This window comes from Antrostomus carolinensis, unplaced genomic scaffold (genome assembly GCF_000700745.2).
Source record: "Antrostomus carolinensis isolate BGI_N321 unplaced genomic scaffold, ASM70074v2 scaffold8290, whole genome shotgun sequence".
NCBI classification, from domain to species: domain Eukaryota; kingdom Metazoa; phylum Chordata; class Aves; order Caprimulgiformes; family Caprimulgidae; genus Antrostomus; species Antrostomus carolinensis.
The window spans coordinates 1-15,406 of NW_010290498.1; the positions used below are offsets into that span (position 1 = coordinate 1).

Consider the following 15,406-nt stretch of genomic DNA (forward strand, 5'->3'; position numbering starts at 1 on the left):
GGCGTACCTCTCGCTAGTGCCCAACGGGAGGCCCGTAGGCCATTAAAAACCACACCGCTCTCCACCCAAAAAGTAACTCACCGCGTTGTTTAAAAAAATACAATAAAATAAAAACCCCCGTTAGGTTCAAGCGTTACCAGGTTAGAAGATCAAGAGCGCTTCTGAGCCCTGCTCCTGAGGTAACTGTCTCCACTTCTTGCAGGAGAGAGCCAGCAAGATGTCACCTACCTCAAAAATAGGCAAAAATTCATTAAATGGGGCTAGGGAGCAAAGTTGTGAAATGCTAGAGAGCATCCAAGGCCAGAGAGGAGCACAGGGTTGGAAAAAGAGGTCAAAAGCAATGTACAGTGTCCCATACCAACATGTACACAGGCCTGTGGAAATGGTTTTTGGTTTGTTCTTTTTTTCTTTTTGGTGGCTTTTACCCTGAAGCAAGCAAACTGTGGCAAGCACCACTGTGCCTCACCGCCAACTCAACATCACTTCCGATAAATATTTCCTCTTCTGTTCCCTCAATTCCATTTCAGCACAGCCCACCTTCCCCTCAGGCAGTTTAATCTCCTTCAACTGAACCCCCACCTTTCCTTTCCTTATCCCTAATCAATGCGGTAGGTGATACAAGTTTAAATCTTTCCTGCTATCATTACCACATCTTACACAGAATTGGAGGGATTCATGCTACTGCACGAGCAACGACTGAAAGATGGCATTGCACACTGTATACAGACTAGTCAACTTCTATTTTAAAATATTTGTAACTTTCAAAAAGAAAAACAAATATCTGCATCCTACAGTACACAAGACCTTCTATTTTAAAATATCTGTAACTTTCAAAAAGAAAAACAAACAAATATCTGCATCCTACAGTACACAAGAAAGAAAAAACAAACAAACAAACAAACTAACCTAATTAATGTTTATAAATATGTTAAGGGCGAATGTCATGAGGATGGAGCCAGGCTCTTCTCAGTGATGCCCAGATAGGACAAGGGGCAATGGGTGTAAGCTGGAACACAGGAGGTTCCGCTTAAACTTGAGAAGAAACTTCTTTAAGGTGAGGGTGACAGAGCACTGGAACAGGCTGCCCAGGGAGGTTGTGGAGTCTCCTTCTCTGGAGACATTCAAAACTTGCCTGGACGCCTTCCTGTGTAATCTCGTTTAGGTTCCTGCTCCAGCAGGGGGATTGGACTGGATGATCTTTTGAGGTCCCTTCCAATCCCGGACATTCTGTGATTCTGTGAAAAACCCCCCCCAAACCCCAAGCCTTTTCTCTCTCTGGCTTGGGTTTCTGGGAACTTCTAGGTGCAAGAAGATCGAAGTTTTCTCCTCTATGTAAGCGTCCAGTGCATTATTTTAGCATTTATCTCAATGAACAGAGTTCTAGCAACCCTCCACGTCTCCCTCAAGATTTACACCTCAGTCCAACAACACATCAGCTTTTGTACTGAATTAGTAACGAAGACTTAAGAGCAGGCGGACAACACTGTGGTTGTTAAAACGCAGGCTATACTTCGGCAGGATCAGGGTGAAACACAACAAAAGTTACAAGTGGGTTTTTTTGAAACACAGGCAGATATGGGCAAATTTCAAAGAACCGCTAGAGGCCACTAGAAGTCTGAAACGCTGGGCTGAAAGATGGGATAAAGTGAGAAAGCAGCTCAGTTCTTAAGGATGATGAATGAAATTCTTACCAGTAAAGGAATTGATATTTAAGGCTGGTATTTGTTTTTTAGCTTTTTCACATAATATATAAAAATCAGAAAATACAAGAATAAAATTACTTCAGTTATTTTAATAAAGTCATTTCAAAGAGCAGTGCATGTACCTGATGAATAGAGTTAAAAGGAGTACCGGCTATAAAGCATACAAAAAAAGTGGAAAAAAAAAATTAAAGACAGCAAAAAATAGAAGCTTCAGTTTTTCCACTTTGCTAATTTTTAGTTTTATCAATGATTTTTACCTTTAATTTTGTGGTTTCTTTCCTTAAAAATGAACCCGTTTAACTTTTTTTTTTTTTTTTAAGGTTAAATCAACAGTTCGTATTTTTAAGAAATTTTCAATCAAATGCGTTATGAAAAAATAATTTTAAAAAAATATCTGCTATGTACCATCTTACTGCCCTGGTTATTACATTTTTTAAGATTCTAGTCACTTTGATATGCAGTCATCTCACATGAAACAGATTTTGCATAGTAACAATGAATACTGAAAAGCCTTTTGCCTAAACAAACAGCAACATTCAGTTAATTCTCACCTAACAATTCAGCGGTAATTAAGCAAAGACTAACCACTAGTGAAACTGCGAACATAAATATTCCAAGATAAATTGGCAAATAAAAATGGACAGATTCTATTTACCCCAGAAGGCAAAGAAACTAGTTCCCAAATGGGTCAATTGGTAGGTGTGCTCAGGTGCCCTCTAGGTTGATGGTACCAAATCAAAAACCATACATGTTTTTCTCTTATTTTCAAAGACTGCAAAATTTGAAACATCTGGAACCATGTGACTTTTTTTCCCCGTGGCCTCCTCTTTTAAAATAGATAAAACGCTAAAATCTTAGTGAATTTGGTCACATAAATTAATTTTAAAAGAAATCTCAACTCTATATTTGTACCACGTTAAAGTCGGCTATAGCTCTCGAGATTGGCAAAAGGTACAAAGCCAGGCTGTCAGTTTACTGACTCGCTGAAGGAATAAGCAGTACATGGCTGTGGGCAGAACACCACCACCGCTGGGCTTGGAGCCCCAAATCCCTGTGACTTCAGCTTGTGTGCACGACTGTAGATTCATTCTGCAAGCACGTATTGAATACATCTTTAGAGCCAGCATTTTCAAAAGGGGCTGAAGCTGATATAGCTGCAAGTCTCCTCTCCATCTCCTGGGAAAATCCCAGACACTTACACTTTTTCCCCCACCCCAGTCTTTTAATTTCCTGATTTCCAGGCATGGTTTCACATTCTTAATGGGGACTCCAAAGTAGGGATTTTGGGGGGGATGCATTTGTTTCCCAGATTTATTTTGTTTATAAACAAATTATCAGACAAAACTATGTAGTTTTCTCCTTAAAAACTTGTTATTTGAAAGTACTAAAGCCAACACAGTTCAGTTTAGCACACAGGCCAGTGCAGAAATGACCATAAATCAACATCAGCATCCTTCGATGGGTTTCCAAACATCCTGCCACAGGCTATGGCTTGCTATCAGCTCTTGCAGGAGTGAGGTGCTGGCTGGCAAGGCTTTGTCTCCTCTTTTTGGCACAACATGTGGTGTGGGAGTGCTTTGCTGGCATGTTTAAAAGGACTCCAGCTTCCCAGTGGGGTGGGCCAAAGGATCTTGTCACTTAAGGCTGCTCTAGCAAGCAGACACCTTCCTAGAAACCAGTTAACCAGTTCTTAAAATCCTGATCCAGATAAACAAGGGCACCAATTACCTAAGCATATTCCACGCTGACATGTGTGTTAATGCATTTCCAAAAGCAAGAGCCACCTTTGCCATGCACGCACACCTCAAACACAGGCTGCAAGTTGCTAGATAAATATTCATTGGGTTAAATAATAACTTTTGGCTCTCAGCTCTTCTAATTTGTTAACAGGAGCAGCAGATATGGAATTGGAGCTTCTACAAGCTTTACTTACGTAAGGAATCCCATTGACGGACTGATGTCATTCAACCAGACCTGCTCACGTGATGAGGCCTTGTGCAATCTCTTCTTTCCTACTTGTGCTCCAGGCTGAAAATTAGCATTGGGCAAACCTCAAACAACTCGACTTGAATAACCAGAAGTTTGGAACATGTTTCTTGATGCTTTAAATCTGCCTGGGAAATCTCAGCAGAATTGGCACATCAGCTGTGTAGACCTCCCTACAGCAAATTTCCTGGAATGCCTCATTGCAAGGATAAGTTTTTCCGAGGCCAGAAGCAAGGCCTTGGAAAAAATGGATGAAGCTTCAGATCCATTCTAAAATTTGCATTGTGCTAGCTTAACTGAAATTCACCTTTGAGTATTTTAGAAAAGCAGATGTCCCGCCTTACCTTTGCTGAAACATCTGTAAAGCTCCAACCACTGTTAAATACAAACAATCCCTAGGATGGGGAATGAACAGAGCGAACTGCAGTTTTACAATAGTCTTATATCAAAATAAGGAAAATTAGTCCATTTTGAATCATATACAATATTTAGCTTGGTTATTATTAAGCAAAGAAAGGATGAAAAAGGAGCAATTGTTTTTAAATACATTTAATGTTATGAAACATATTACCTTTATATCATTTAAATCCTTGCTGAATCTTAACATCAACATAATAAAAGGCTTTCTAAAATCTTTTCTTTAGTCACACAGTATTCTCTTTGTTTTATTCTAGGGCAGAAAACAAACAGAGTCTTCATAAATAAAACACTGACATGGAGTACAAGACAAACCCAGGCCAGACAGTTTGCTAAAAAATTTGTGAAAAGTGCATCTGGCTGGCTCAGGACTCCCTGAGTAAGATAGACATTCTCCCACATACCTCTTGGCTGTTTGGCCTCTCATGAGAAAATCTGAAATAAAGGCTGCCTTTCTCATTTTAAAGGTAGTATATATACATGTCACTTGCAGTGTGAGGTAGGAACAAGTTTATAGTGGTTGTATCTAATCTGGGCCTCATTCCCCTATTGTTGCCCCTCCATTTTCTAGGTAAAAAGATAGATTTAAGTGCAGAACAAAGTCGTAGCTATTTATCAAAGTGAACTACACTTTACTTTCAATTGCAATTCACCAGTTGATTATAGGGAAGGACACTTGTCATGATTTTCACCTTCAAAGAGGCACAAAAAAATAAATGTAATTTTTTTCCAAAAGATGCCTTCAAAAAAGAGGGACTTGAATACTAGAAGAAAACAGTGTTTCCAGGTAATCTAATAAAAAAATCCATGAAGTTTCTATTTTGTAACTGAACCGGGCCCAGAGTAAATTCTTAGTTGAAAAATAGCAGCAACTCAAAAGTGCATAAATTACAAACTTCATTAATAAATTAAGGAAACAGATTTGCTGCATCTAACCATCCTCCTAACTGTCCCAAGATCCTTTTCGTTTTATAATGGACATGGAAAATCAGAACACAGATACTACTGTTTCAAACACAAAACTAATCTAAAACCATCAATAGATTTCTTTCTGAGATAAGGCATCTTGTCTTTTACTGAAATTCAAAAGATATGTAGAAAGACTGGAAAGAGCCTAATAATAAGACAATCCCCTCCCCTCTGAGGCTTAAACATAGGCTGTTCCATCCATATGTAGACTTGTAATTCTGAGTGTGAGTTTTCAAGAAATGCTGAGCATCTCATTGCCAGGGATGCTGATTATTGGAGAGCTTGCACAGTAGGAAGGCTGAGGAGAGACCCAGTCCTGAGCAGAAGGGGAGGCAGGATGCTTCAGAGAAATTTTCAGCTGTAGTAGGTTCAGCTGTGGAGCTTGCAGCTTCTTTCGTGTCTCATACAGACTTCTGTGAGTCCCGCATTCACAGCCTAAGCAGTCTGGTGGCCATTCAGAGACCGCAGGAGACAGTACTGGAGTGACTTTTTGGATCCTCATATTGAAGGCCTGGGCTCTAGGGGATAATAATAGTCACATTACTGAACCCTCTTATACCAGCAAACCTTGAGATGCCATGCACAGAGGTAGGAAAAGTGCTTAATTGGTGTATAAGGATTGCATTTACTCTGAAGTTCTTGTCGGGACTGTACTTTAATATGAAATTACGCTTCAGCCTCATAAGACAGGATCATGTTCTTCATGACAGAGATGAATCCATCAGTGAAGCAAGACAGTATCACTAAGTGCTCTCCCTGGAGTGAGATGGTTTCCACTGGCTGGCATGCCCTTGGAAAAGCACGCTATTTCTTGAACAAAAAAGATAGCTTGCAGTTTATTTGTGGTGAATATTTATGTTTCCTTTAGCAGAAATTTAAATGCTGGGTTTCCTTCCAGGGAGGTTGTTCATGGGGACACACTTACTACAACCAAATTTGGGTAGAGCTTTTGCTTCTGTATCTTAAGCATATTGTGAGTTGAACAGAGTAGATCTAGAAGGCAACTGGTACAGAGGTAGCAGCACAGCATTGTGATAAAGTACTTCCACAATAGCACTTTCAAGTAGTTTGAACTTCACAGAATCCACCAAAAAAATTCCTGTTAAAAACATGCTTTAGAAGAATTGAATCAAGAATCATCAAGCATTTCTCTTTTTCTTTCCAACTTACTGCAAGCAGAGAAATCCTCTTCTTCCTTAGATAGAACCTACCCTCAAAAGACTTGGCTGATCCACTGTTAGCTATCAAGGCCACCAAGGAGGGTGAACATCCAGGGTTTTGGCTGCAGTCTATGCAGATGATAGTCTCTAACAAGAATAATAATCAAGAGTTTGCTTTGCTAGAAAAACAGCTGTGACACCATTTGCTTCCCTGGAGGAAGGTTCAGCTTCAGACTTTGGCCATGGCTGAAGAAAAAAAAAATCTTTTTTCCTGGAAAATGTTTGTATTTATAAAGCAGGTAAAATGGTAGCTTTTAAAAGTTAGTTTAATGACGTCAGTTTGTAATTTCTGATAAGTGAGAATGTTTCAAGGCTCAAAGATGAGGCAGGCAATCTCATATGTTTAGTATACACTCAAGAAGGGGTTAGGATCTCTGACAGCAAAGATAATGCTTGCTGCACGCAAAGGTTGCTTCAACCAAAACTACATAGGGATATATATATACTAAAAAAATAACCTTTCAGAGTTACATACAAATATGAGTTACATGTAGTCTATGTAGTTAAATCCATTTTTGATTTTGGAATTAGATGCCAGTTTTTGAGGTAATCCAATCACGGAAATAAGTCACTCGTGTGTAAACTCCAGGTTTGTTTGGTTTGGCACATTCGTCTCCCCAGCTTACTATTCCCACAAGGTACCACATCAGTCTAGAGTCTGGAGTAACCAGTGGTCCCCCAGAGTCCCCCTAGAGAAAGAGAAAAAAAAAAGATTTAATTGATCAGAAGGGAAAACATAATTCTCTCCGTAGACAGGAGGGCATGTCCAATATGAGAAGAAAGGAAGCAGTATTTCAAGAGCTGACATGTGTGCAGAATCCAGGCTGTTTCTGAAACTTGAGTCTGAAATCTGTGGCTTTTTCCTGTTTGCCATGGAACATCCTGACCTGTCTCTGTGGTTTTACAGTATATAAAAAAAAAGCTTCTCTTCTGTTTTGTGAAACACTCTTTCCCACCTGCCCTGTCTTCCTCCTCGTAAAAAGAAGGGAAACAAAAATATATACAGCAATCTAGCAATCTAAGCCAACAAGAATTTTTTTTTTTCTTTTGTACAGTGACCACTATCCTTTCAACAAATTCTTTTAGTCATTTGCAGCAATAACATTTCAAAAACTTGGTATTCTAATCAGACAGTAGCTCCTTAAGATGTTAGCCACTTCCAAAGGCTGTATTCAGATACTGTTAATAGCATGACATGGTAATAATTGTTAAACTGGAAACCTTAGAGGCCAAGAGGCAATCCTCACACAACAGACTAAATTCCCTATCTTCCACCAAAATGCTTTACTGAAATAAACAGCAGTTGCACCCTTCTGTTCAGGTCTCTTCAATGCCGAGCCAGACAGGAACAGAGAAATTGGGCCTCCCAGACTTATTCTGCAAGGAGTTTTTCTTTGGGCATAAACCTGTAGGGCAGGGAGTCTGGAAAGGGTCTGTTTTGAACCAGCACTTAGGAGTACATTCTTTGCAAATAACATCAATATAAATTACCTTTTAAAAAGTTATGATTATGGAAATATTTTTGTTTGAACATAAGCATTTCCTTGCCACATTTGCAAACCTGTACCATGCATGCATTCTTACCATTCAATTTACACCCAGCTTCCTTGTAGTTATCTTTGCCTCAGTTTTCCTTCCCCCGATCCAAGTTTGTAACCAAAGATCATATCATAACAGATCTGTTATGAGGTGATCCAGTCCAGAATTTAATTTCAATGACTGTTCGTGCATTTTTGCTGGCAATTTAACTGCTACGTTCTTAAACTTCTTCCTTCCCAACTGTACGGATGTCTGGTCTTGGCTACTTGAGAGATTTAATTTTTAGCTCATATTTAATATTTCAGCATTTAGTATCTTTGTCAATGTCGTATCACTTTGCAAGCAAATTGGTAGTCAGATTTCACAGACAAGAAACGATGAAAAGCAAATGGGCTTGTAGCAGCTCTTCTGAGTTACAGAATAAGAATTTCATTTCATGCTATGAAAGGTTTAAATTCTGAATAGTATACCAACTTATCTCTCCTAGTATGGGTTTTATGTGCTAAATGATGTGTACTAAATGCTATTTCATTTTACAACTTAATTTCTGTTTGAATGGAGTCTATTTAAAGGACTGTCAGTTAAGATTTGGTCAACCAGATACTGGAGTCAACATTAAAATAGTTTTCCTTTCTAGTTTTCAGCTACAGTTACCTGACAAGCATCGACTCCTCCTTCCAAGTATCCAGCACACAACATCCTGGGTGTTATGTCTCCATCGTACACTTCTTGTCTGTTGCAAGTGTTTGAGTCGATAAGTTTCACTGTTGCTTCCTGAAGAGCATTTGGAGTTGGACCTGAGGGAAAATATAGTTTGGGTATTTAACAGCAGAATTACTTTGCAGGAAGAGCATTTAATGTTCTCTTATGGAAGACCAGCTTGACATGTGGAGGTTTTGCTCATTGACCTGTCTAGGTTAGGCTCTTAAGGAAAATGTACATACTCATAGGCTCACTTTGGAACTGTACCATTAAGGAAGAAGTAACAAGTGCATGGTATATAGTGCCTTAAGTGTAAACCCATGTATTTTCTACACGTTCCATATAATACCATGGAACACAAATTACTTAGCAATTTGGGCAGATGACACAAAATTAAGATATCTTGGTGCCATTGCTCAATCTACTCTTAGCATGGCCTGATAAGAGTATGAGCTTGGGTAAGACAGCAGCTCACTCAGCTTACCTGAAAGCCCATGGAGTTATTTGTACCTTCTGGCTAGGGCTGGGAGGATATTTTTTTAGGTGCTATATAAACACATGCACTGCTGGACTACCTATCTTAAGAATTTACAATATGAAATGGAAAAGCTGGAAAAAAGAAAACAACTTTCTTCCCGTTTTCTGCTTCAGTGGCAGAACAAGAAACTGCTGCTTATGATTAAACAAACCTATTGCTTACAGACAAAGCATTAGGCTTGCTGCCATCTAACATAGGGCTACAGAAGTGGTATCAATTCAATAACAGACCAGAGCCACTGTTCATGTAACAGACAGGTCTCCTGGTAGACTCAGGACTCACCGTCATTGGTAAGTGCTCCCCAGCCTGTGATGACAGCATGAATATTGTACGGAAAAATCTGAGATGGCTCAGGCAGGCAAACGCGGTGAATGCTACTCGTAAACTCAACTCGTTTAGAGAGCTGCACAAGTGCAATATCATAATCATGTTCTGGGTAGTGATAATTTTCATGAATAATAATAGTCTTGATTGATCGTTTCAAGCTTGGTGGCTTCAAAAGAGCTCCAAAAGTAGCAGTCCATTTCTCAGGGTGACTCAAGCTGAAAAAGGTAAGAGTGCTGTAAGTATTTAGCTGTAAAGATAAGCTTTTGGGACTTTAAACTTGGTGAGCACCTTTATTGTAAAGCTCCTTCAAACCAGCTCCCTACTGGATTCTTAAGGTATCCATCAATTTCCATAACACTGTGTCCCACGTAATTGTGGGCTGCCGCTAGAGGAGGGCAATCCTGCATTCCCTTCTCAACCATGGTCTCATACTCCTCCTCTGCTCCTTGTCCCTGATCTAGCCATTACACAGGGTGTAATCAAATCAGAAAGCTCTTCTGCTTGAAGACTCTTGATCTCAGTTACTCTTTTTGCATGTTAGTAATCTGTTCAATCAGCTGTTCCTCTTACATGCCCTGCAGCTTCACAATTGCCACGTCTGAAACAAAGAAGTGCTGGGAGCGCATGGCTGAATGGAAGGGTAGGAATGTGGAATTATAACTCCTGGTAGCAGCCTGCAGTGGCAGCAACCCGGCTGTAACATGAAGAAGCACCTTTAGAAACACTTAGTGCAACAGGAAACAAATCTCTGCCATTTCAGTCACATTAGCTTTTCTGCACTTCTTTGCTCAATATGCCGAATGACTGTTGATTTGCACTCATACAATTGCCAGTTCTGCTCCTAAGAGTCAGTCTTTAATTTCTGATTGAAACATTCAAGTGATGGGTCTGCTTACCCCTGACTTTTCTCCTCTAAGGCAGAAAACTGTTCCCTGGAAAGAGTCAGCGGTATGGAAAAAATCTGGAAAGCCACACAACTTGATACACAAGGGGCACATTCTGCTGCAGATTCTGTCCAAGATGGGAACTTACTCTCTGAAGCAGTGAGCTGCAGACACAAGCCACGTATTGCTGATGAGTGTTGCACCACAGCGATGGATGTTACCGTACTGCAAACTAGCTTGCCATGGCCAGTCCCCGGTCTCTGCAGAAGACAATCCGCCGACTATTCGCAATGATGATGATTTTGCCATTGACTTGACTGATCTATTTTGCCGTAACCCACAGACTGTCAAAAAGGAGAAAGAGTGCATGAGCTATTCTTCTGTTTAGAAAATATGCCTGGCAATGGCTATGGAAAACATATGTAAAGCTACACACCACCTAGGTTCTCTAACAGTATTAAAATCAACAAGAAAACATACCTTCCACCAGCCCCCCAGATCAGAGATCCTCATGCACAACCCATTCTGTTAGAATCCTGAATGAACAACTATTATGGAAAGCCATGATGGTCAACCATGCAGGCTTAGCTGTATGAGCAGCCCAAATCAGGAATCAAAACCTTCACCATGCACCCAGGACAACTCCCAAATACAGTGATTGCCAGTTTTAATGTCCCAGGTAATTTGTCATTAGGTTAAAACATGAACAAGGCAAAATCTAAGATGGGAATGATCTAAGCCATGGGTTTATTACCACACATGCACACATATTGCACCAGCAAGATGTCACCTGGAAACCAGCAACGGCGCATTGCACAGTCTGCAAGTGGACCTGGAGAGTCGCTTCAGACAAAGAGCACCACACTAATCCAAGCCAGAGACAACAAAGGCATGGATACCTCCAGCACGGTGTGCATCCATGACAAAAAGCAATATCCTCCAAACCCAGAGAGAAATGAAAATATCCGTGGTTTCAGCCACTACACTCAGGATATTCAGGAGCAGCTGAAGCTCCCCCGTAGCTTTAGAAATTTCCTTAATGGACAGAGCTGCTTCAGCTGTCTTCTCCCATCCAAACATCATCAAATCCATCTTACCTGCACCAAGACCCACTAGTTTTCATCCAGGCCTCGATTTCAGCTAGACATTAGGAAAGTTTTCAGACAGGACTATCCCAATTCATTGAAAAAGAGACAGAGCTAAGAATTACTTGCATAGTGACAACAACAATCCAAACTATTGCACTGCCTGTCTCCGGCAGACAGTGACGCAGAGGGAGACGAAGCAGAAATCGGTAGTACATCACTGAAGAGCTGCCAGCCCCAGGGCCCTTGAAGTCCTCAGAAGCGTAACACTGGAGCCACGCAGAGCGTAACCTCTGCCCCTTCCTGCTAGGATCTGCACATGGTTATGTTAACAGTACCTCATAGTCAAAAGCAGCAGCAATAACACAGCAGATTGAAAGCTATTCATACATTTGAAAAAAACAAACAAAAAGTCATATAATGTGGAGAAGCTCATGTGCCCAGTGGATAATCTGCCCTGTTCTGAGATTTAAAACCACAATGAAGGAAACCAGTGAAATCTAAATCTACTTGACCAAAACTTTCCATGTGAAAGGAAAACTGGAGAATAAACCATAACTGATAAAACAGTCTGCATTAGCCTGTTTCCCTCCTGAAAACTAATTGGTAATCCTCAATTACTGGTCCTAAAACTGCACAATCCTGTTGACCACATGAGCAGCCAATGTTCAGAACACAGGAGAAAACTCAGTTCCATCAGTGCCTCCAAACACCAGCACCTAAAACAGGCCCAAAAAGTGATGTTATTGAATCTTCCATTACGTGACAGCCTGCTGCTAAGGAACTAATCAAACCTTTCCAGAGTTATAAGAAATCCAACTTGCAAGCAAAGATGACTTTTTATGACTATTAAATCTCCAAACAAACCGATATCCTTCTCTGAAAGCTTTAAAACATCTCTAAAACAAACTTACCTCAACTTAATCCCTACGGTAATACCTTGCGAAGACCAATCAGACTGACTTATATTTCCATAAGGAACAATTTTGTGCTACTAGCCATTCCAAAATTGAGAACATTTTCATTGTAATCACAGGCTGATGTAAATTCTGTACATTTCTTTATGGTCAGTCCTTCCTTCCAGTGACATATTCCCAAAAGAAAATGACATATTACCAATTTCTGAGAGCACACAGAAAGCCATTATTCCAAACTCTTCTGCATGTGCCAAATCCTACTGGCTTTTGGAGCACTTCTCACTCGCAGGCTGTGTTAGAGATCTCCGCAAGGCTGCCATCCTTAAAGCACCAGCTGAACAACATGCTGGTACGTGTTCAGGTGTAAATTCCATCATTTAATGTGTGTATAGAAAAATAACAGGTAGGAAGGTGGAGATGAATTGTTATGCTACAGCATCCAAGACAAGCATATATGAAAACGATTCTGCAGTCGCTGCTCCAAGATGCAGATCTAATACGTACACCAGGGAGACAGAGAACAGAGTGTCTGCCCTGTGCTGGCAGGATTAGACTTGATGAAATGTTCTATTAAAGTGCCTGTTTTAATCTATTTATAATAGAGATTGCTTCTAACTATAATCTGCTCAAATATAAAATGCACTCAAATCTGTAATAAGGACTCGCCTGCCTTTAGCACATTATAGTAGATCTTTCAGCTAGCTGCCGTGCCTGACATCAAAGCAGTCAACTAGCCCAAGCAATTAAGTTCCTTTGTTTATTAGAAGTCCTCCTTGCTCACTCAATTTTACTACATGTACCTAGGAGTCATGTGAAATGTCTTAGCTTTCATGTCGGAACATGGCTTAATCTCTGCGTGTCCAAATACACAATTAAGCAGACACAGTGTGAAAGCTCTCACTGGTACCAACAGCAACTGGATCCAGCTAGTAAATAAACAAGAGTCCTCAACATTACAGTGCTCAGCCCTCACTGGCTAAGTCCTCTGTTTCTTAGAGGGCATGGTTTAAATTTAAGATGTACCCTCCACCTTCCACACCAGCACTGCTGGAGGCATAAGCCTGCCGCTTAAGCAGCAGGATCTGCATGTCTCCTCTCTGCCCAATGCTGGGGATTTCTATAGAGCCCTCAGCACTTGCTCTTCTCTCATTGTTTGCTCTTTTCTTGGGGAATTGCTGATATTTTTAACAGAAGGAACATCTCACTGCAAAAAAACTGACCAGGGAACTCTGCAGTGGGTGTAGACTTTTTCTAGAAGGGATTTACACACACAATCACTGCTATTTTCAAGCCATTGTTCCTGAGTATGCCATAAAAAAAGGCTTTCTTATGACTGAGCAGGATTTTTAAACACATGTCTCATCTGTGTGAAATACAAGATCACATTAATTAGACAGAAGGATGAGAAAAGGCTTTTAAGGGCCCGGAAAAGTGCTCAGAGACTATTAATGTTAATTAAAACAATAGGAGATTTTCCAGGTTTAAAAAGCCCTCACTTACTGTCATTGAAGAGGGCTTCTGCTCTTCTCGTCTCCATACCTGAAACAAAGAAACAGTCAGGGTAAGGCCAGGACAGCACCAACCAGGTTTCTCATCTGTATGGTGGTCTCACCCAGCAGCTATTTGAGTATAGGGCACCACAGGAGGTACGGCTGAGAGGGGCTGCTAGAGAAACCAGTGTAGCTCATATGTGGGCACATCCTTGCACTGGCTGTTACAGTCCTCTCTGCAGTACTGCTTGGTCTTCTCCTGACAGTCAATATCCTCTGAGGACCAGATACAGGGTCTCCTCCATCCTGCTGGACCCTGATGTTTCTGGAGGGGAGTACAGACAAAACAGGTCCTGTATTACTCAAGATCCATAATTTTGTTGGAGAGAAATTTTTAGAGTGGAAAGTTTTGAAATTCCTTTTTTGTAAAAAATCAACTGGACACATTTTACACCACAGTGAGGATCACAGGAGATCTGGTACTCACTCTGTGCCCTCTTCAAGATCAGAAGGCACTGACTTCACTGCAGCAACACCAGTTTACAATAGCAGTAGTTCATTCTCCTTTCTCCTACCTTACGGAGCAATGTCTGGTACACTAGTAATACCAAAAGAGATCGTTCATAGCAATTTATTGCATGGCACAGCCAGAGTCTAGCAATACATTCTCTCTTTTAATATACATGGTTTTTGCTTGTGGACAATACAGTGTACTCATGCTGACAATAACAAGCATTGGGGCAAGGTATAAATCTATTCCTCTTCCAGAATGCTGTTTTTACTAGAGTTATCATTTTAGTTACCAGCAGTAAAAACAAGCTAAAAAAAAATAAATTACACTTTCAACACAATTTTTAAATTATATAATGATTCTTGTACAGCATCCACAACTTCACATTTTGCATCTGGATAGCCTTTCTCGGCAGATCCCTGTCCTTATCCATTTCATTTCTCTTCTCTCTTTGCAGCTACACAGAATAATATCCTTGTTTTGATCCAAAACCACACCAAGCCAGGAGGAGTCTCTTTTGAATGCAAAGGGCTCTGGCTCATACTTGCCACCTATTGTGCTTGTATCGCTTGTGTTTTGCTTGTGGGTTTGACACTCCTGGTATGCAGGGTGAATTGCATGTTTGCAATCCACCATTACTAGACATGTACTCATTCATTTCTTAATATGACATTAAGCAGATTATGATAGAACAAGGAAACAAACAGAGCTCCAGTGCATGTGCAGCTTGACTGCGGGGAGTGTTACAGAGCAAAGGCAGTGCTAGGGCTGCCGTACGTGCATGCAGTGGCTGCTTTATTTCATAAGAATGGGAGATGAGTTATAATTGAACATTTATACAGCAGTGCAGTCTTATTCATTATAAACAGGAACTGTTTGCATAATAAAGATACATAAGTTTTACTGGTGGGAAAGCAACAACTTGTGAGGTCTCCTTTCAGTAAAAATGCTCACTCGTACTTTCTCAGTTCCTATGAAAGAAGGAGGAAAACCCTAAAGTACAGGTACTTCTGCATTTCAGGAATGTTCATTGCATTCTGTGAATTTCCATGGATAATACAGTTGATTGTTGCCAAGATCCCTTATGTCAAAATGTAATAATACCAGACAGTAAAAGC

At 40.4% G+C, this 15,406-nt stretch overlaps 1 protein-coding gene across 1 annotated transcript; it reads right to left on the reverse strand.

Annotated features, from left to right (window-relative positions):
- Positions 1-6,822: 6,822 nt before the first annotated feature.
- Positions 6,823-13,824, reverse strand: LOC104529151 (transmembrane protease serine 11E-like). The gene is made up of 5 exons (XM_029086344.1): positions 13,788-13,824; positions 10,434-10,629; positions 9,357-9,616; positions 8,489-8,631; positions 6,823-6,984 (listed from the first exon to the last, which is right to left on the reverse strand). The coding sequence occupies exons 1-5, from the start codon at positions 13,822-13,824 to the stop codon at positions 6,823-6,825; spliced, it is 798 nt and encodes a 265-aa protein (XP_028942177.1).
- Between the last annotated feature and the right edge of the window lie 1,582 nt (positions 13,825-15,406).